Source organism: Drosophila bipectinata, chromosome 4, assembly GCF_030179905.1.
Source record: "Drosophila bipectinata strain 14024-0381.07 chromosome 4, DbipHiC1v2, whole genome shotgun sequence".
Classification (NCBI taxonomy): Eukaryota; Metazoa; Arthropoda; class Insecta; order Diptera; family Drosophilidae; genus Drosophila; species Drosophila bipectinata.
The window spans coordinates 301,702-325,226 of NC_091740.1; the positions used below are offsets into that span (position 1 = coordinate 301,702).

The following is a 23,525-nucleotide window of genomic DNA, read 5'->3' on the forward strand; positions in this document are numbered from 1 at the left end:
CAGCCTAAACAACTGTAAGCAGCTGATCACGAATCAACTGTTGGGCGATGTGACCATCCGTCTGGCACAGTGACCATCACCAGAAATACCAGGGCGAGACTGGTTACTGATCCAGCGAGTAAAGTTAGTTTTAAGCTAGAGGCGAAGAGAAAAGTCGCATAAGTTAAGACTCAATCGAATAAATGTAAAACTATATCCAACATATCCACTCAAGAATAAACCTGCGAGACCACTCGAAAAAGCCATCACTTTACAGTTCAGAAGTGGGATACTCTTGTGTTGGATATGCGAAAATCGGAGAGATAGTCGAAAAATTTGGAAAAACGAAAAAAGCAGAATCGTCGGCGTGGAAAGTTGGTAATGGGAAGCAGTCCCACAGATTACTCGTTACTTGTGCGTGGCAGACGGATTCAAAGTTAAGAAAAAACCAGACAGTATACATACAAAGGGATCGTGTGTATATGGGCGTCGTGGTGAAATTGGCAGTAACGAATAAAAAGTTTGAGAAGCAACACGGAAAAAATGGTCAAGATAGCTGAACTCAAGGTAGACCAGTTGAGATTTTTGTTGAGAGAACGAAATCTTGCAGCTGCGGGAACCAGAGCAGAGTTAGTGCAGCGACTAGTGGAGTTTGAGGATTCGGAAGAGGTGGAGATACCATCCAGTGGAAACATGAGTCAACGAGAGGAATCGATGACGTCACAAGCGGCAGCCATTTCACAACTGCAAAATGAGATGACCGAGCTAAAGAATATGATGTCGCAGTTGATGAGCATGCAGAGGCAGAATGCAGATGCAGATACAGGAGCTAGCAGCCAGCAACGCGCAGAGGAAGTCAGTCGAAATGTCAGAGGTGAAGATATTCCTACTCTTCAAGCAGCAAACAACGTTCGACATGCGTCGGTAAAAGAAATTGCGGACACTTTGCCAGAATTTGATCCAGGAGACGAGAACGCCATATCGGTGCACCAGTTCATCGATCGTGTCGACAAAGTGGTTGGCGCGTATCGATGGGACGAGAAATTTTTATTACTAGCAATTTATACAAGGATCAAGGGACCAGCCAAGTTGTGGTTCGATTCATCGCCGGTAGTACATACAACATGGAGAGACTTCGCGCAAGCTATGAGGGACGAGTTTGGAACAAGTCCGGATGAAGCGGAAGTCCATTTCAACATGGCCAATGCAACCAGACGAGCCAAAGAGACAGTGAAGGAGTACTGTTTCCGAATGTCAGCCCTAGGAGTGCGGTACACTTTGAGCGAAGCAGCGGTTATTAGATATGTTCGCGCAGGTTTGCAGCACCGAGAGTTACAAAACAGCATTGCAGCTATACAATTTTCAACAATGAAGCAACTTAGAGAAGCAGCCGAATCTTATTTTGTAAACAGAGGCCGAGCCCTAACAAACAAAAAGGAGTTCGTACCGAAATTCACCAACATAGAGACAAAGCAAGATGGTGACACCAAGCCAGCCAAATCGAAGGATGCCAAGACGTGTTTCAAGTGTGGCGAGTTGGGACACTTCGCCAATTCGTGCCCGAGTAAGGAGCAGAAGCCTCGCTGTAACAAATGCAACACTTTTCACGCAATCACAGAGAGTTGCCAAGCTGCAAGGGTGATGCGTTTAGGAGCATTAAATCAGGACAAGTTGTTCACCAGAATCGTACAAATCAATTCGAAAAACTATAATGCCTTCATTGATACTGGTAGCCAGGCTAGTATTGTGCGACAGTCAGTTGCTAAAGGATTAAATACAGATCGGCATAACTGCTGTATGAAGATAAGCGGCATATGTGGAGGATCATGTATTCTTACCGAAAAAATGGTTATACAGATGGACGTCGAAGGAAAAACTATTGAAGCGAATCTATACATAGCTGACGACGACCTTTTGCAAGAAGACCTTTTGTTGGGACAGGATGTCATTTTAAGCGCCCAGTTATCCCTTAAGTTTGGGCCAGGCGACGCCGAAGTCAAGCGAGCTGTACTACAACCAGAAACCATCAGAAGCGAAAGTGGTACCCTTAAGCTACTCGCTAATATGAGCAATGATCAGGAAAGAAACCAAATGCATCTGTTGTTAAACAAGTTCGAGGATGTTTTCTCCACAGGACTGCAAGGATTAGGAAAAACAAACATCGTCCAAGCCAATATAGCTGTCGAGAGCAACCAGGTAGTTTCTCAACCACCTTACCGAATTCCCGAGCCGAAGAAGGAAGTTGTCGCCAAGATGTTGGATGAGTTGTTGCAGCAGGATATTATCCAGCCATCTACGACAGAGTATGCCAGCCCGGTGGTACTCATCAAGAAGCCGAACGGTAGTGATCGACTGTGTGTTGATTACCGACGCCTCAATAAACTGCTAAAGAAGGAGAATTTTCCTGTTCCTAATATCGAAGAACGCCTTCAGGAGGCAAAGCAATTTAAGTATTTTACCTCACTGGATTTAAATAGCGGCTATTACCAAATTGAAGTAGCCCCCGAGAGCAGAAAATTTACCGCCTTCATCACCACTGTACGAGTACGACTGTACGAGTTTAAGCGACTCCCGTTTGGGTTGAATGCCCCAGCCATTTTCAATCGTCTCATGGCAGAACTACAAATGCGCGTGCAGAAAGGAGACATGATCCACTACATGGATGGATCCTTATTGGTAGCAATTCTTTCGAGGAAATGTATGAAAAGCTTGAAAGAGTCCTTACTGTATTGCGAGATTGCGGACTAACTCTAAATCTGGACAAATGTAAATTGTACGAGCAGTCTATTATGTTCTTAGGACATAAAATACACGCCGAAGGAATCAGCCCTGGAGAAGTAAAGATGCAAGCCATTTCCATGTTTCCAACACCAACTAATGTTACCGAAGTACGCCAATTTTTGGGACTCACTGGTTATTTCCGAAAATTTGTCGCCGGATATGCCATAATATCAGAGCCGTTACGTGTTCTATTGCGAAAAGCACAACCATTCATATGGGAGCAGCGTCAAGAGGATGCATTCATCGAATTGAAGAGAAGTCTGACATCGAGTCCAGTTATCACAAGCTATCGCCTAGATGCTGAACATGAATTACACACGGATGCCAGTGCTGTTGGTTTGGCCGCGGTACTAATGCAAAATGAAGCGGGTCAATTAAAGCCAATCGCCTATTTCAGTCGAGCAACATCGAAGTCCGAAAAGAACTATCATAGTTACGAGCTGGAAGCTCTAGCTGTCGTTGAATCCTTGGAGCGGTTCAAGTACTACGTTTATGGAAAGAATGTTCGAGTCGTTACCGATTGTAATGCCTTGAAATCATCAATGGATAAAAAGGAACTTATACCCCGAATTGCACGATGGTGGTTAAGAATTCAAGAATATGATATCGAGATTGTACATCGAGCTGGAATACTAATGTGCCATGCAGATGCTTTGAGTCGAGCACCTTATGAGAACGCCCACGACATTGAGACGGCATGTCTGAAGATTGCCAAAACCCTTATAGACGAAGCTGACTGGTTATTCGCAATACAATTACAAGATGAAAGGATTCGAAACATTGTCACTGAGATGAAAGGCGCGAAGAAAACTGAAAACGACGAGTATGTGATTGAGCAAGATCGCCTATTTCGAAAATACGACAACAAATTGCTGTGGGTTGTGCCAAAACAACTAAGATACCACATACTTCATGAGCGCCACTACAAGTCAGTTTATGCATCCGATAAGATGAAGCGCTGGTGTGAACTTCCAGAGGACGACCAAGATGACGACGCGGACTGGAAGGACGACGCATTCTACGATTCTCGCGAGGACGCTGAGAATTTATCAGGAAAGGCCGAATGTAAGCAGCTGATCACGAATCAACTGTTGGGCGATGTGACCATCCGTCTGGCACAGTGACCATCACCAGAAATACCAGGGCGAGACTGGTTACTGATCCAGCGAGTAAAGTTAGTTTTAAGCTAGAGGCGAAGAGAAAAGTCGCATAAGTTAAGACTCAATCGAATAAATGTAAAACTATATCCAACATATCCACTCAAGAATAAACCTGCGAGACCACTCGAAAAAGCCATCACTTTACACAACCTTATTTTAGTGTTTTCGTGTCTCACATTTATTTGCAAGTTAAGCACAAGATTTTATTTTTATGGAACGTATCGGGACGAAACAAAAATTTGAGTTCTACTAAAAAGTGAACAAAAGGCAGCTCACTCATTCGTTTATTCTTTCAGATTATCTTCTTGTTCCAGTTAGCCTAAACAATCGTAGTTCAGTGTTTTCGTGTCTCACATTTATTTGCAAGTTAAGCACAAGAATTTATTGTTATGGAACATATCGAGACGAAACAAAAATTTGAGTTCTACTAAAAAGTGAACAAAAGACGGCGAACTCAACCACTGATTTTCCAGATTATCTGCTTGTTCCAAAAAACCTAGAAAAACCATTAAAAAAAAAGTCAGCCTAAACAATCGTAGTTCAGTGTTTTCGTGTCTCACATTTATTTGCACGTTAAGCACAAGAATTTATTGTTATGGAACATATCGAGACGAAACAAAAATTTGAGTTCTACTAAAAAGTGAACAAAAGACGGCGAACTCAACCACTGATTTTCCAGATTATCTGCTTGTTCCAAAAGACCCAGAAAAACCATTAAAAAAACAGTCAGCCTTAACAACCTTATTTTAGTGTTTTCGTGTCTCACATTTATTTGCAAGTTAAACACAAGAATTTATTATTATGTAACGTATCGACACGAAACAAAACTTCGAGTTATATTAAAACGAGAACAAGAGATGGCGCACTCATTCATTGATTTTTCCAGATTATCTGCTTGTTCCAAAAGACCCAGAAAAACCATTAAACAAACAGTCAGCCTAAACAACCTTATTTAAGTGTTTTCGTGTCTCACATTTATTTGCAAGTTAAACACAAGAATTTATTATTATGTAACGTATCGAGACGAAACAAAACTTCGACAGTTCTATTTAAACGAGAAGAAAAGATGGCGCACTCATTCATTGATTTTTCCAGATTATCTGCTTGTTCCAAAAGACCCAGAAACATCCTTAAAAAAACAGTCAGCCTAAACAACCTTATTTTAGTGTTTTCGTGTCTCACATTTATTTGCAAATTAAGCACAAGATTTTATTTTTATGGAACGTATCGGGACGAAACAAAAATTTGAGATTATCTGCTTGTTCCAAAAGACCCAGAAAACACAATAAAAAAACAGTCAGCCTAAACAACCCTATTTTAGTGTTTTAGCACAAGTTAAGCACAAGAATTTATTGTTATGGAACGTATCGAGACGAAACAAAAATTTGAGGTCTACTAAAAAGTGAACAAACGGCGGCTCACTCATTCGTTTATTCTTTCAGATTATCTTCTTGTTCCAGTTAGCCTAAACAATCGTAGTTCAGTGTTTTCGTGTCTCACATTTATTTGCAAGTTAAGCACAAGAATTTATTGTTATGGAACGTATCGAGACGAAACAAAAATTTGAGTTCTACTAAAAAGTGAACAAAAGACGGCGAACTCAACCACTGATTTTCCAGATTATCTCCTTGTTCCAAAAGACCCAGAAAAACCATTAAAAAAAGAGTCAGCCTAAACAACCTTATTTTAGTGTTGTCGTGTCTAACATTTATTTGCAAGCACAAGAATTAATGCTATGGAACGTATCGAGACAACACAGAACTTCTACAGTTCTATTAAAATGGGAACAAAAGACGAGGAACTCAACCATTGATTTTCCAGATTATCTGCTTGTTCCAAAAGACCCAGAAAAACCATTAAAAAAACAGTCAGCCTAAACAACCTTATTTTAGTGTTTTCGTGTCTCACATTTATTTGCAAGTTAAGCACAAGAATTTATTGTTATGGAACGTATCGAGACGAAACAAAAATTTGAGTTCTACAAAAAAGTGAACAAAAGACGGCGAACTCAACCACAGATTTTCCAGATTATCTCCTTGTTCCAAAAGACCCAGAAAAACCATTAAAAAAAGAGTCAGCCTAAACAACCTTATTTTAGTGTTGTCGTGTCTAACATTTATTTGCAAGCACAAGAATTAATGCTATGGAACGTATCGAGACAACACAGAACTTCTACAGTTCTATTAAAATGGGAACAAAAGACGGCGAACTCAACCATTGATTTTCCAGATTATCTGCTTGTTCCAAAAGACCCAGAAAAACCATTAAACAAACAGTCAGCCTAAACAACCTTATTTAAGTGTTTTCGTGTCTCACATTTATTTGCAAGTTAAACACAAGAATTTATTATTATGTAACGTATCGAGACGAAACAAAACTTCGACAGTTCTATTTAAACGAGAACAAAAGATGGCGCACTCATTCATTGATTTTTCCAGATTATCTGCTTGTTCCAAAAGACCCAGAAACACCCTTAAAAAAACAGTCAGCCTAAACAACCTTATTTTAGTGTTTTCGTGTCTCACATTTATTTGCAAATTAAGCACAAGATTTTATTTTTATGGAACGTATCGGGACGAAACAAAAATTTGAGATTATCTGCTTGTTCCAAAAGACCCAGAAAACACAATAAAAAAACAGTCAGCCTAAACAACCCTATTTGAGTGTTATCGTGATTGACATTTATTTGCAAATTAAGCACAAGATTTTATTTTTATGGAACGTATCGAGACGAAACAAAATTTGAGATTATCTGCTTTTTCCAAAAGACCCAGAAACACCCTTCAAAAAACAGTCAGCCTAAACAACCCTATTTTAGTGTTTTCGTGTCTCACATTTATTTGCAAGTTAAGCACAAGAATTTATTGTTATGGAACGTATCGAGACGAAACAAAAATTTGAGTTCTACTAAAAAGTGAACAAAAGACGGCGAACTCAACCACTGATTTTCCAGATTATCTGCTTGTTCCAAAAGACCCAGAAAAACCATTAAAAAAAGAGTCAGCCTAAACAACCTTATTTTAGTGTTTTCGTGTCTAACATTTATTTGCAAGCACAAGAATTAATGCTATGGAACGTATCGAGACAAAACAGAACTTCTACAGTTCTATTAAAATGGGAACAAAAGAAGGCGAACTCAACCATTGATTTTCCTGATTATCTGCTTGTTCCAAAAGTCGCAGAAAAACCATTAAAAAACAGTCAGCCTAAACAACCTTATTTTAGTGTTTTCGTGATTGACATTTATTTGCAAGTTAAGCACAAGAATTTATGCTATGGAACGTATCGAGACAAAACAAAAATTTGAGTTCTACTAAAAAGTGAACAAAAGACGGCGAACTCAACCACTGATTTTCCAGATTATCTGCTTGTTCCAAAAGACCCAGAAAAACCATTAAAAAAAGAGTCAGCCTAAACAACCTTATTTTAGTGTTTTCGTGTCTAACATTTATTTGCAAGCACAAGATTTAATGCTATGGAACGTATCGAGACAAAACAGAACTTCTACAGTTCTATTAAAATGGGAACAAAAGACGAGGAACTCAACCATTGATTTTCCAGATTATCTGCTTGTTCCAAAAGACCCAGAAAAACCATTAAAAAAACAGTCAGCCTAAACAACCTTATTTTAGTGTTTTCGTGTCTCACATTTATTTGCAAGTTAAACACAAGAATTTATTATTATGTAACGTATCGACACGAAACAAAACTTCGAGTTATATTAAAACGAGAACAAAAGATGGCGCACTCATTCATTGATTTTCCCAGAGTATCTGCTGGTTCCAAAATACCCAGAAAAACCATTAAAAAAACAGTCAGCCTAAACAACCTTATTTTAGTGTTTTCGTGTCTCACATTTATTTGCAAATTAAGCACAAGATTTTATTTTTATGGAACGTATCGGGACGAAACAAAAATTTGAGATTATCTGCTTGTTCCAAAAGACCCAGAAAACACATTAAAAAAACAGTCAGCCTAAACAACCCTATTTTAGTGTTATCGTGATTGACATTTATTTGCAAATTAAGCACAAGATTTTATTTTTATGGAACGTATCGAGACGAAACAAAATTTGAGATTATCTGCTTTTTCCAAAAGACCCAGAAACACCCTTCAAAAAACAGTCAGCCTAAACAACCCTATTTTAGTGTTTTCGTGTCTCACATTTATTTGCAAGTTAAGCACAAGAATTTATTGTTATGGAACGTATCGAGACGAAACAAAAATTTGAGGTCTACTAAAAAGTGAACAAACGGCGGCTCACTCATTCGTTTATTCTTTCAGATTATCTTCTTGTTCCAGTAAGCCTACGAAATCGTAGTTCAGTGTTTTCGTGTCTCACATTTATTTGCAAGTTAAGCACAAGAATTAATGCTATGGAACGTATCGAGACAAAACAGAACTTCGACAGTTGTATTAAAATGGGAACAAAAGACGAGGAACTCAACCATTGATTTTTCAGATTATCTGCTTGTTCCAAAAGACCCAGAAAAACCATTAAAAAAACAGTCAGCCTAAACAACCTTATTTTAGTGTTTTCGTGTCTAACATTTATTTGCAAGTTAAACACAAGAATTTATTGTTATGGAACGTATCGAGACGAAACAAAAATTTGAGATTATCTGCTTGTTCCAAAAGACCCAGAAAAACCATTAAAAAAACAGTCAGCCTAAACAACCTTATTTTAGTGTTTTCGTGTCTCACATTTATTTGCAAGTTACGCACAAGAATTTATTGTTATGGAACGTATCGAGACGAAACAAAAATTTGAGTTCTACAAAAAAGTGAACAAAAGACGGCGAACTCAACCACTGATTTTCCAGATTATCTCCTTGTTCCAAAAGACCCAGAAAAACCATTAAAAAAAGAGTCAGCCTAAACAACCTTATTTTAGTGTTGTCGTGTCTAACATTTATTTGCAAGCACAAGAATTAATGCTATGGAACGTATCGAGACAACACAGAACTTCTACAGTTCTATTAAAATGGGAACAAAAGACGGCGAACTCAACCATTGATTTTCCAGATTATCTGCTTGTTCCAAAAGACCCAGAAAAACCATTAAACAAACAGTCAGCCTAAACAACCTTATATTAGTGTTTTCGTGATTGACATTTATTTGCAAGTTAAGCACAAGAATTTATGCTATGGAACGTATCGAGACAAAACAAAAATTTGAGTTCTACTAAAAAGTGAACAAAAGACGGCGAACTCAACCACTGATTTTCCAGATTATCTGCTTGTTCCAAAAGACCCAGAAAAACCATTAAAAAAAGAGTCAGCCTAAACAACCTTATTTTAGTGTTTTCGTGTCTAACATTTATTTGCAAGCACAAGATTTAATGCTATGGAACGTATCGAGACAAAACAGAACTTCTACAGTTCTATTAAAATGGGAACAAAAGACGAGGAACTCAACCATTGATTTTCCAGATTATCTGCTTGTTCCAAAAGACCCAGAAAAACCATTAAAAAAAACAGTCAGCCTAAACAACCTTATTTTAGTGTTTTCGTGTCTCACATTTATTTGCAAGTTAAACACAAGAATTTATTATGTAACGTATCGACACGAAACAAAACTTCGAGTTATATTAAAACGAGAACAAAAGATGGCGCACTCATTCATTGATTTTCCCAGAGTATCTGCTGGTTCCAAAATACCCAGAAAAACCATTAAAAAAACAGTCAGCCTAAACAACCTTATTTTAGTGTTTTCGTGTCTCACATTTATTTGCAAATTAAGCACAAGATTTTATTTTTATGGAACGTATCGGGACGAAACAAAAATTTGAGATTATCTGCTTGTTCCAAAAGACCCAGAAAACACATTAAAAAAACAGTCAGCCTAAACAACCCTATTTTAGTGTTATCGTGATTGACATTTATTTGCAAATTAAGCACAAGATTTTATTTTTATGGAACGTATCGAGACGAAACAAAATTTGAGATTATCTGCTTTTTCCAAAAGACCCAGAAACACCCTTCAAAAAACAGTCAGCCTAAACAACCCTATTTTAGTGTTTTCGTGTCTCACATTTATTTGCAAGTTAAGCACAAGAATTTATTGTTATGGAACGTATCGAGACGAAACAAAAATTTGAGGTCTACTAAAAAGTGAACAAACGGCGGCTCACTCATTCGTTTATTCTTTCAGATTATCTTCTTGTTCCAGTAAGCCTAAGAAATCGTAGTTCAGTGTTTTCGTGTCTCACATTTATTTGCAAGTTAAGCACAAGAATTAATGCTATGGAACGTATCGAGACAAAACAGAACTTCGACAGTTGTATTAAAATGGGAACAAAAGACGAGGAACTCAACCATTGATTTTTCAGATTATCTGCTTGTTCCAAAAGACCCAGAAAAACCATTAAAAAAACAGTCAGCCTAAACAACCTTATTTTAGTGTTTTCGTGTCTAACATTTATTTGCAAGTTAAACACAAGAATTTATTATTATGTAACGTATCGAGACGAAACAAAACTTCGACAGTTCTATTTAAACGAGAACAAAAGATGGCGCACTCATTCATTGATTTTTCCAGATTATCTGCTTGTTCCAAAAGACCCAGAAACACCCTTAAAAAAACAGTCAGCCTAAACAACCTCATTTTAGTGTTTTCGTGTCTCACATTTATTTGCAAATTAAGCACAAGAATTTATTGTTATGGAACGTATCGAGACGAAACAAAAATTTGAGATTATCTGCTTGTTCCAAAAGACCCAGAAAAACCATTAAAAAAACAGTCAGCCTAAACAACCTTATATTAGTGTTTTCGTGATTGACATTTATTTGCAAGTTAAGCACAAGAATTTATGCTATGGAACGTATCGAGACAAAACAAAAATTTGAGTTCTACTAAAAAGTGAACAAAAGACGGCGAACTCAACCACTGATTTTCCAGATTATCTGCTTGTTCCAAAAGACCCAGAAAAACCATTAAAAAAAGAGTCAGCCTAAACAACCTTATTTTAGTGTTTTCGTGTCTAACATTTATTTGCAAGCACAAGATTTAATGCTATGGAACGTATCGAGACAAAACAGAACTTCTACAGTTCTATTAAAATGGGAACAAAAGACGAGGAACTCAACCATTGATTTTCCAGATTATCTGCTTGTTCCAAAAGACCCAGAAAAACCATTAAAAAAACAGTCAGCCTAAACAACCTTATTTTAGTGTTTTCGTGTCTCACATTTATTTGCAAGTTAAACACAAGAATTTATTATGTAACGTATCGACACGAAACAAAACTTCGAGTTATATTAAAACGAGAACAAAAGATGGCGCACTCATTCATTGATTTTCCCAGAGTATCTGCTGGTTCCAAAATACCCAGAAAAACCATTAAAAAAACAGTCAGCCTAAACAACCTTATTTTAGTGTTTTCGTGTCTCACATTTATTTGCAAATTAAGCACAAGATTTTATTTTTATGGAACGTATCGGGACGAAACAAAAATTTGAGATTATCTGCTTGTTCCAAAAGACCCAGAAAACACATTAAAAAAACAGTCAGCCTAAACAACCCTATTTTAGTGTTATCGTGATTGACATTTATTTGCAAATTAAGCACAAGATTTTATTTTTATGGAACGTATCGAGACGAAACAAAATTTGAGATTATCTGCTTTTTCCAAAAGACCCAGAAACACCCTTCAAAAAACAGTCAGCCTAAACAACCCTATTTTAGTGTTTTCGTGTCTCACATTTATTTGCAAGTTAAGCACAAGAATTTATTGTTATGGAACGTATCGAGACGAAACAAAAATTTGAGTTCTACAAAAAAGTGAACAAAAGACGGCGAACTCAACCACTGATTTTCCAGATTATCTGCTTGTTCCAAAAGACCCAGAAAAACCATTAAAAAAAGAGTCAGCCTAAACAACCTTATTTTAGTGTTTTCGTGTCTAACATTTATTTGCAAGCACAAGAATTAATGCTATGGAACGTATCGAGACAAAACAGAACTTCTACAGTTCTATTAAAATGGGAACAAAAGAAGGCGAACTCAACCATTGATTTTCCTGATTATCTGCTTGTTCCAAAAGTCGCAGAAAAACCATTAAAAAACAGTCAGCCTAAACAACCTTATTTTAGTGTTTTCGTGATTGACATTTATTTGCAAGTTAAGCACAAGAATTTATGCTATGGAACGTATCGAGACAAAACAAAAATTTGAGTTCTACTAAAAAGTGAACAAAAGACGGCGAACTCAACCACTGATTTTCCAGATTATCTGCTTGTTCCAAAAGACCCAGAAAAACCATTAAAAAAAGAGTCAGCCTAAACAACCTTATTTTAGTGTTTTCGTGTCTAACATTTATTTGCAAGCACAAGATTTAATGCTATGGAACGTATCGAGACAAAACAGAACTTCTACAGTTCTATTAAAATGGGAACAAAAGACGAGGAACTCAACCATTGATTTTCCAGATTATCTGCTTGTTCCAAAAGACCCAGAAAAACCATTAAAAAAACAGTCAGCCTAAACAACCTTATTTTAGTGTTTTCGTGTCTCACATTTATTTGCAAGTTAAACACAAGAATTTATTATTATGTAACGTATCGACACGAAACAAAACTTCGAGTTATATTAAAACGAGAACAAAAGATGGCGCACTCATTCATTGATTTTCCCAGAGTATCTGCTGGTTCCAAAATACCCAGAAAAACCATTAAAAAAACAGTCAGCCTAAACAACCTTATTTTAGTGTTTTCGTGTCTCACATTTATTTGCAAATTAAGCACAAGATTTTATTTTTATGGAACGTATCGGGACGAAACAAAAATTTGAGATTATCTGCTTGTTCCAAAAGACCCAGAAAACACATTAAAAAAACAGTCAGCCTAAACAACCCTATTTTAGTGTTATCGTGATTGACATTTATTTGCAAATTAAGCACAAGATTTTATTTTTATGGAACGTATCGAGACGAAACAAAATTTGAGATTATCTGCTTTTTCCAAAAGACCCAGAAACACCCTTCAAAAAACAGTCAGCCTAAACAACCCTATTTTAGTGTTTTCGTGTCTCACATTTATTTGCAAGTTAAGCACAAGAATTTATTGTTATGGAACGTATCGAGACGAAACAAAAATTTGAGGTCTACTAAAAAGTGAACAAACGGCGGCTCACTCATTCGTTTATTCTTTCAGATTATCTTCTTGTTCCAGTAAGCCTACGAAATCGTAGTTCAGTGTTTTCGTGTCTCACATTTATTTGCAAGTTAAGCACAAGAATTAATGCTATGGAACGTATCGAGACAAAACAGAACTTCGACAGTTGTATTAAAATGGGAACAAAAGACGAGGAACTCAACCATTGATTTTTCAGATTATCTGCTTGTTCCAAAAGACCCAGAAAAACCATTAAAAAAACAGTCAGCCTAAACAACCTTATTTTAGTGTTTTCGTGTCTAACATTTATTTGCAAGTTAAACACAAGAATTTATTGTTATGGAACGTATCGAGACGAAACAAAAATTTGAGATTATCTGCTTGTTCCAAAAGACCCAGAAAAACCATTAAAAAAACAGTCAGCCTAAACAACCTTATTTTAGTGTTTTCGTGTCTCACATTTATTTGCAAGTTACGCACAAGAATTTATTGTTATGGAACGTATCGAGACGAAACAAAAATTTGAGTTCTACAAAAAAGTGAACAAAAGACGGCGAACTCAACCACTGATTTTCCAGATTATCTCCTTGTTCCAAAAGACCCAGAAAAACCATTAAAAAAAGAGTCAGCCTAAACAACCTTATTTTAGTGTTGTCGTGTCTAACATTTATTTGCAAGCACAAGAATTAATGCTATGGAACGTATCGAGACAACACAGAACTTCTACAGTTCTATTAAAATGGGAACAAAAGACGGCGAACTCAACCATTGATTTTCCAGATTATCTGCTTGTTCCAAAAGACCCAGAAAAACCATTAAACAAACAGTCAGCCTAAACAACCTTATATTAGTGTTTTCGTGATTGACATTTATTTGCAAGTTAAGCACAAGAATTTATGCTATGGAACGTATCGAGACAAAACAAAAATTTGAGTTCTACTAAAAAGTGAACAAAAGACGGCGAACTCAACCACTGATTTTCCAGATTATCTGCTTGTTCCAAAAGACCCAGAAAAACCATTAAAAAAAGAGTCAGCCTAAACAACCTTATTTTAGTGTTTTCGTGTCTAACATTTATTTGCAAGCACAAGATTTAATGCTATGGAACGTATCGAGACAAAACAGAACTTCTACAGTTCTATTAAAATGGGAACAAAAGACGAGGAACTCAACCATTGATTTTCCAGATTATCTGCTTGTTCCAAAAGACCCAGAAAAACCATTAAAAAAACAGTCAGCCTAAACAACCTTATTTTAGTGTTTTCGTGTCTCACATTTATTTGCAAGTTAAACACAAGAATTTATTATGTAACGTATCGACACGAAACAAAACTTCGAGTTATATTAAAACGAGAACAAAAGATGGCGCACTCATTCATTGATTTTCCCAGAGTATCTGCTGGTTCCAAAATACCCAGAAAAACCATTAAAAAAACAGTCAGCCTAAACAACCTTATTTTAGTGTTTTCGTGTCTCACATTTATTTGCAAATTAAGCACAAGATTTTATTTTTATGGAACGTATCGGGACGAAACAAAAATTTGAGATTATCTGCTTGTTCCAAAAGACCCAGAAAACACATTAAAAAAACAGTCAGCCTAAACAACCCTATTTTAGTGTTATCGTGATTGACATTTATTTGCAAATTAAGCACAAGATTTTATTTTTATGGAACGTATCGAGACGAAACAAAATTTGAGATTATCTGCTTTTTCCAAAAGACCCAGAAACACCCTTCAAAAAACAGTCAGCCTAAACAACCCTATTTTAGTGTTTTCGTGTCTCACATTTATTTGCAAGTTAAGCACAAGAATTTATTGTTATGGAACGTATCGAGACGAAACAAAAATTTGAGGTCTACTAAAAAGTGAACAAACGGCGGCTCACTCATTCGTTTATTCTTTCAGATTATCTTCTTGTTCCAGTAAGCCTAAGAAATCGTAGTTCAGTGTTTTCGTGTCTCACATTTATTTGCAAGTTAAGCACAAGAATTAATGCTATGGAACGTATCGAGACAAAACAGAACTTCGACAGTTGTATTAAAATGGGAACAAAAGACGAGGAACTCAACCATTGATTTTTCAGATTATCTGCTTGTTCCAAAAGACCCAGAAAAACCATTAAAAAAAACAGTCAGCCTAAACAACCTTATTTTAGTGTTTTCGTGTCTAACATTTATTTGCAAGTTAAACACAAGAATTTATTATTATGTAACGTATCGAGACGAAACAAAACTTCGACAGTTCTATTTAAACGAGAACAAAAGATGGCGCACTCATTCATTGATTTTTCCAGATTATCTGCTTGTTCCAAAAGACCCAGAAACACCCTTAAAAAAACAGTCAGCCTAAACAACCTCATTTTAGTGTTTTCGTGTCTCACATTTATTTGCAAATTAAGCACAAGAATTTATTGTTATGGAACGTATCGAGACGAAACAAAAATTTGAGATTATCTGCTTGTTCCAAAAGACCCAGAAAAACCATTAAAAAAACAGTCAGCCTAAACAACCTTATATAAGGTTGTCAAATATCTCCCTTCCGCCTTTTTGTCTTTTGAATTTCGCGGCTATGTACAAAGCGCTACAGAGCTCGTATCTGGCAACACTATACATAATTTAAAAGGTCTTGACATAACCTACAAAACGACGCTATGCATGATTAGTTTGGATATTGCGTTCACCAGTTATAGACGTGTAAACATGGAGTTCACTAACGCCGAAATTCGCGCTATTTTAAAGTTTTCCTTCGTTAAAGGCAAATCCGCTAGAGAAACGTTCCGTGAGATTAATGGGGTTTTGGGGGATGGTACTCTATCACTTCGAACCGCGGAGGAATGGTTTCGACGATTCAGAGCCGGTGAAAACGACACCATGGATAAGCCAGCCGGCGGAAGACCTGTGACGACAAATACCGATCAAATCATGGAATACATCGAGTTAGACCGGCATGTGGCTTCTCGTGACATCGCCCAGGAGATGGGAGTTAGTCACCAAACCATTTTAAACCATCTGCAGAAGGCTGGATACAAAAAAAAGCTTGATGTTTGGGTGCCGCATGATTTGACGCAAAAAAACCTTGTGGACCGAATCAACGCCTGCGATATGCTGCGGAAACGGAACGAACTCGACCCATTCTTGAAGCGGATGGTGACTGGCGACGAAAAATGGATCACATACGACAATATCAAACGAAAACGGTCGTGGTCGAAGGCCGGTGAATCGTCCCAAACAGTGGCCAAGCCGGGATTGACGGCCAGGAAGGTTTTGCTGTGTGTTTGGTGGGATTGGAAGGGAATCATCCACTATGAGCTGCTCCCATATGGCCAGACGCTTAATTCTACCATCTACTGCGAACAATTGGACCGCTTGAAGCAGGCGATCGACCAGAAGCGTCCAGAATTGGCCAACAGGAAGGGTGTAGTGTTCCACCAGGACAACGCCAGACCACACACTTCGTTGATGACTCGTCAGAAGCTACGGGAGCTCGGATGGGAGGTTTTATCGCATCCACCATATAGCCCGGACATAGCGCCAAGTGATTACCACCTGTTCCTGTCCATGACGAACGCCCTTGGTGGTGTAAAGTTGAACTCAAAAGAGGCTTGTGAAAAGTGGCTGTCCGAGTTCTTCGCAAATAAGGAGGGGGGCTTCTACGAGGGAGGTATTATGAAGTTGCCGTCTAGATGGAAACGGATTATCGAACAAAACGGCGCATATTTCAACTAAATCGGATCACTGTAACACTTTTTATAAAGCATTGAATAAAGAGCAAAAAAGCGGAAGGGAGATATTTGACAACCTTATATTAGTGTTTTCGTGATTGACATTTATTTGCAAGTTAAGCACAAGAATTTATGCTATGGAACGTATCGAGACAAAACAAAAATTTGAGTTCTACTAAAAAGTGAACAAAAGACGGCGAACTCAACCACTGATTTTCCAGATTATCTGCTTGTTCCAAAAGACCCAGAAAAACCATTAAAAAAAGAGTCAGCCTAAACAACCTTATTTTAGTGTTTTCGTGTCTAACATTTATTTGCAAGCACAAGATTTAATGCTATGGAACGTATCGAGACAAAACAGAACTTCTACAGTTCTATTAAAATGGGAACAAAAGACGAGGAACTCAACCATTGATTTTCCAGATTATCTGCTTGTTCCAAAAGACCCAGAAAAACCATTAAAAAAACAGTCAGCCTAAACAACCTTATTTTAGTGTTTTCGTGTCTCACATTTATTTGCAAGTTAAACACAAGAATTTATTATGTAACGTATCGACACGAAACAAAACTTCGAGTTATATTAAAACGAGAACAAAAGATGGCGCACTCATTCATTGATTTTCCCAGAGTATCTGCTGGTTCCAAAATACCCAGAAAAACCATTAAAAAAACAGTCAGCCTAAACAACCTTATTTTAGTGTTTTCGTGTCTCACATTTATTTGCAAATTAAGCACAAGATTTTATTTTTATGGAACGTATCGGGACGAAACAAAAATTTGAGATTATCTGCTTGTTCCAAAAGACCCAGAAAACACATTAAAAAAACAGTCAGCCTAAACAACCCTATTTTAGTGTTATCGTGATTGACATTTATTTGCAAATTAAGCACAAGATTTTATTTTTATGGAACGTATCGAGACGAAACAAAATTTGAGATTATCTGCTTTTTCCAAAAGACCCAGAAACACCCTTCAAAAAACAGTCAGCCTAAACAACCCTATTTTAGTGTTTTCGTGTCTCACATTTATTTGCAAGTTAAGCACAAGAATTTATTGTTATGGAACGTATCGAGACGAAACAAAAATTTGAGTTCTACAAAAAAGTGAACAAAAGACGGCGAACTCAACCACTGATTTTCCAGATTATCTGCTTGTTCCAAAAGACCCAGAAAAAACCATTAAAAAAAGAGTCAGCCTAAACAACCTTATTTTAGTGTTTTCGTGTCTAACATTTATTTGCAAGCACAAGAATTAATGCTATGGAACGTATCGAGACAAAACAGAACTTCTACAGTTCTATTAAAATGGGAACAAAAGAAGGCGAACTCAACCATTGATTTTCCTGATTATCTGCTTGTTCCAAAAGTCGCAGAAAAACCATTAAAAAACAGTCAGCCTAAACAACCTTATTTTAGTGTTTTCGTGATTGACATTTATTTGCAAGTTAAGCACAAGAATTTATGCTATGGAACGTATCGAGACAAAACAAAAATTTGAGTTCTACTAAAAAGTGAACAAAAGACGGCGAACTCAACCACTGATTTTCCAGATTATCTGCTTGTTCCAAAAGACCCAGAAAAACCATTAAAAAAAGAGTCAGCCTAAACAACCTTATTTTAGTGTTTTCGTGTCTAACATTTATTTGCAAGCACAAGATTTAATGCTATGGAACGTATCGAGACAAAACAGAACTTCTACAGTTCTATTAAAATGGGAACAAAAGACGAGGAACTCAACCATTGATTTTCCAGATTATCTGCTGGTTCCAAAAGACCCAGAAAAACCATTAAAAAAACAGTCAGCCTAAACAACCTTATTTTAGTGTTTTCGTGTCTCACATTTATTTGCAAGTTAAACACAAGAATTTATTATTATGTAACGTATCGACACGAAACAAAACTTCGAGTTATATTAAAACGAGAACAAAAGATGGCGCACTCATTCATTGATTTTCCCAGAGTATCTGCTGGTTCCAAAATACCCAGAAAAACCATTAAAAAAACAGTCAGCCTAAACAACCTTATTTTAGTGTTTTCGTGTCTCACATTTATTTGCAAATTAAGCACAAGATTTTATTTTTATGGAACGTATCGGGACGAAACAAAAATTTGAGATTATCTGCTTGTTCCAAAAGACCCAGAAAACACATTAAAAAAACAGTCAGCCTAAACAACCCTATTTTAGTGTTATCGTGATTGACATTTATTTGCAAATTAAGCACAAGATTTTATTTTTATGGAACGTATCGAGACGAAACAAAATTTGAGATTATCTGCTTTTTCCAAAAGACCCAGAAACACCCTTCAAAAAACAGTCAGCCTAAACAACCCTATTTTAGTGTTTTCGTGTCTCACATTTATTTGCAAGTTAAGCACAAGAATTTATTGTTATGGAACGTATCGAGACGAAACAAAAATTTGAGTTCTACAAAAAAGTGAACAAAAGACGGCGAACTCAACCACTGATTTTCCAGATTATCTCCTTGTTCCAAAAGACCCAGAAAAACCATTAAAAAAAGAGTCAGCCTAAACAACCTTATTTTAGTGTTGTCGTGTCTAACATTTATTTGCAAGCACAAGAATTAATGCTATGGAACGTATCGAGACAAAACAGAACTTCTACAGTTCTATTAAAATGGGAACAAAAGAAGGCGAACTCAACCATTGATTTTCCTGATTATCTGCTTGTTCCAAAAGTCGCAGAAAAACCATTAAAAAACAGTCAGCCTAAACAACCTTATTTTAGTGTTTTCGTGATTGACATTTATTTGCAAGTTAAGCACAAGAATTTATGCTATGGAACGTATCGAGACAAAACAAAAATTTGAGTTCTACTAAAAAGTGAACAAAAGACGGCGAACTCAACCACTGATTTTCCAGATTATCTGCTTGTTCCAAAAGACCCAGAAAAACCATTAAAAAAAGAGTCAGCCTAAACAACCTTATTTTAGTGTTTTCGTGTCTAACATTTATTTGCAAGCACAAGATTTAATGCTATGGAACGTATCGAGACAAAACAGAACTTCTACAGTTCTATTAAAATGGGAACAAAAGACGAGGAACTCAACCATTGATTTTCCAGATTATCTGCTTGTTCCAAAAGACCCAGAAAAACCATTAAAAAAACAGTCAGCCTAAACAACCTTATTTTAGTGTTTTCGTGTCTCACATTTATTTGCAAGTTAAACACAAGAATTTATTATTATGTAACGTATCGACACGAAACAAAACTTCGAGTTATATTAAAACGAGAACAAAAGATGGCGCACTCATTCATTGATTTTCCCAGAGTATCTGCTGGTTCCAAAATACCCAGAAAAACCATTAAAAAAACAGTCAGCCTAAACAACCTTATTTTAGTGTTTTCGTGTCTCACATTTATTTGCAAATTAAGCACAAGATTTTATTTTTATGGAACGTATCGGGACGAAACAAAAATTTGAGATTATCTGCTTGTTCCAAAAGACCCAGAAAACACATTAAAAAAACAGTCAGCCTAAACAACCCTATTTTAGTGTTATCGTGATTGACATTTATTTGCAAATTAAGCACAAGATTTTATTTTTATGGAACGTATCGAGACGAAACAAAATTTGAGATTATCTGCTTTTTCCAAAAGACCCAGAAACACCCTTCAAAAAACAGTCAGCCTAAACAACCCTATTTTAGTGTTTTCGTGTCTCACATTTATTTGCAAGTTAAGCACAAGAATTTATTGTTATGGAACGTATCGAGACGAAACAAAAATTTGAGGTCTACTAAAAAGTGAACAAACGGCGGCTCACTCATTCGTTTATTCTTTCAGATTATCTTCTTGTTCCAGTAAGCCTACGAAATCGTAGTTCAGTGTTTTCGTGTCTCACATTTATTTGCAAGTTAAGCACAAGAATTAATGCTATGGAACGTATCGAGACAAAACAGAACTTCGACAGTTGTATTAAAATGGGAACAAAAGACGAGGAACTCAACCATTGATTTTTCAGATTATCTGCTTGTTCCAAAAGACCCAGAAAAACCATTAAAAAAACAGTCAGCCTAAACAACCTTATTTTAGTGTTTTCGTGTCTAACATTTATTTGCAAGTTAAACACAAGAATTTATTGTTATGGAACGTATCGAGACGAAACAAAAATTTGAGATTATCTGCTTGTTCCAAAAGACCCAGAAAAACCATTAAAAAAACAGTCAGCCTAAACAACCTTATTTTAGTGTTTTCGTGTCTCACATTTATTTGCAAGTTACGCACAAGAATTTATTGTTATGGAACGTATCGAGACGAAACAAAAATTTGAGTTCTACAAAAAAGTGAACAAAAGACGGCGAACTCAACCACTGATTTTCCAGATTATCTCCTTGTTCCAAAAGACCCAGAAAAACCATTAAAAAAAGAGTCAGCCTAAACAACCTTATTTTAGTGTTGTCGTGTCTAACATTTATTTGCAAGCACAAGAATTAATGCTATGGAACGTATCGAGACAACACAGAACTTCTACAGTTCTATTAAAATGGGAACAAAAGACGGCGAACTCAACCATTGATTTTCCAGATTATCTGCTTGTTCCAAAAGACCCAGAAAAACCATTAAACAAACAGTCAGCCTAAACAACCTTATATTAGTGTTTTCGTGATTGACATTTATTTGCAAGTTAAGCACAAGAATTTATGCTATGGAACGTATCGAGACAAAACAAAAATTTGAGTTCTACTAAAAAGTGAACAAAAGACGGCGAACTCAACCACTGATTTTCCAGATTATCTGCTTGTTCCAAAAGACCCAGAAAAACCATTAAAAAAAGAGTCAGCCTAAACAACCTTATTTTAGTGTTTTCGTGTCTAACATTTATTTGCAAGCACAAGATTTAATGCTATGGAACGTATCGAGACAAAACAGAACTTCTACAGTTCTATTAAAATGGGAACAAAAGACGAGGAACTCAACCATTGATTTTCCAGATTATCTGCTTGTTCCAAAAGACCCAGAAAAACCATTAAAAAAACAGTCAGCCTAAACAACCTTATTTTAGTGTTTTCGTGTCTCACATTTATTTGCAAGTTAAACACAAGAATTTATTATGTAACGTATCGACACGAAACAAAACTTCGAGTTATATTAAAACGAGAACAAAAGATGGCGCACTCATTCATTGATTTTCCCAGAGTATCTGCTGGTTCCAAAATACCCAGAAAAACCATTAAAAAAACAGTCAGCCTAAACAACCTTATTTTAGTGTTTTCGTGTCTCACATTTATTTGCAAATTAAGCACAAGATTTTATTTTTATGGAACGTATCGGGACGAAACAAAAATTTGAGATTATCTGCTTGTTCCAAAAGACCCAGAAAACACATTAAAAAAACAGTCAGCCTAAACAACCCTATTTTAGTGTTATCGTGATTGACATTTATTTGCAAATTAAGCACAAGATTTTATTTTTATGGAACGTATCGAGACGAAACAAAATTTGAGATTATCTGCTTTTTCCAAAAGACCCAGAAACACCCTTCAAAAAACAGTCAGCCTAAACAACCCTATTTTAGTGTTTTCGTGTCTCACATTTATTTGCAAGTTAAGCACAAGAATTTATTGTTATGGAACGTATCGAGACGAAACAAAAATTTGAGGTCTACTAAAAAGTGAACAAACGGCGGCTCACTCATTCGTTTATTCTTTCAGATTATCTTCTTGTTCCAGTAAGCCTAAGAAATCGTAGTTCAGTGTTTTCGTGTCTCACATTTATTTGCAAGTTAAGCACAAGAATTAATGCTATGGAACGTATCGAGACAAAACAGAACTTCGACAGTTGTATTAAAATGGGAACAAAAGACGAGGAACTCAACCATTGATTTTTCAGATTATCTGCTTGTTCCAAAAGACCCAGAAAAACCATTAAAAAAACAGTCAGCCTAAACAACCTTATTTTAGTGTTTTCGTGTCTAACATTTATTTGCAAGTTAAACACAAGAATTTATTATTATGTAACGTATCGAGACGAAACAAAACTTCGACAGTTCTATTTAAACGAGAACAAAAGATGGCGCACTCATTCATTGATTTTTCCAGATTATCTGCTTGTTCCAAAAGACCCAGAAACACCCTTAAAAAAACAGTCAGCCTAAACAACCTCATTTTAGTGTTTTCGTGTCTCACATTTATTTGCAAATTAAGCACAAGAATTTATTGTTATGGAACGTATCGAGACGAAACAAAAATTTGAGATTATCTGCTTGTTCCAAAAGACCCAGAAAAACCATTAAAAAAACAGTCAGCCTAAACAACCTTATTTTAGTGTTTTCGTGTCTAACATTTATTTGCAAGTTAAGCACAAGAATTTATTGTTATGGAACGTATCGAGACGAAACAAAAATTTGAGTTCTACAAAAAAGTGAACAAAAGACGGCGAACTCAACCACTGATTTTCCAGATTATCTCCTTGTTCCAAAAGACCCAGAAAAACCATTAAAAAAAGAGTCAGCCTAAACAACCTTATTTTAGTGTTGTCGTGTCTAACATTTATTTGCAAGCACAAGAATTAATGCTATGGAACGTATCGAGACAACACAGAACTTCTACAGTTCTATTAAAATGGGAACAAAAGACGGCGAACTCAACCATTGATTTTCCAGATTATCTGCTTGTTCCAAAAGACCCAGAAAAACCATTAAACAAACAGTCAGCCTAAACAACCTTATTTTAGTGTTTTCGTGTCTCACATTTATTTGCAAATTAAGCACAAGATTTTATTTTTATGGAACGTATCGGGACGAAACAAA

At 36.3% G+C, this 23,525-nt stretch overlaps 1 protein-coding gene across 1 annotated transcript; it reads left to right on the forward strand.

Annotated features, from left to right (window-relative positions):
* The first annotated feature begins 522 nt into the window (after positions 1-522).
* On the forward strand, positions 523-3,884 carry LOC122321808 (uncharacterized). Its single transcript, XM_043212775.2, has 2 exons — positions 523-2,655; positions 2,763-3,884. The coding sequence occupies exons 1-2, from the start codon at positions 523-525 to the stop codon at positions 3,882-3,884; spliced, it is 3,255 nt and encodes a 1,084-aa protein (XP_043068710.2).
* The last annotated feature ends 19,641 nt before the right edge of the window (positions 3,885-23,525 follow it).

What these genes read in the sequence shown, in the direction of transcription:
- LOC122321808 (XM_043212775.2), top strand. Translation starts at nt 523, where the DNA reads ATGGTCAAGATAGCTGAACTCAAGGTAGACCAGTTGAGATTTTTGTTG. An exon ending in ACATGGATGGATCCTTATTG is followed by an intron (nt 2,656 to 2,762) that starts GTAGCAATTCTT and finishes TTGTACGAGCAG; the next exon opens with TCTATTATGTTCTTAGGACA.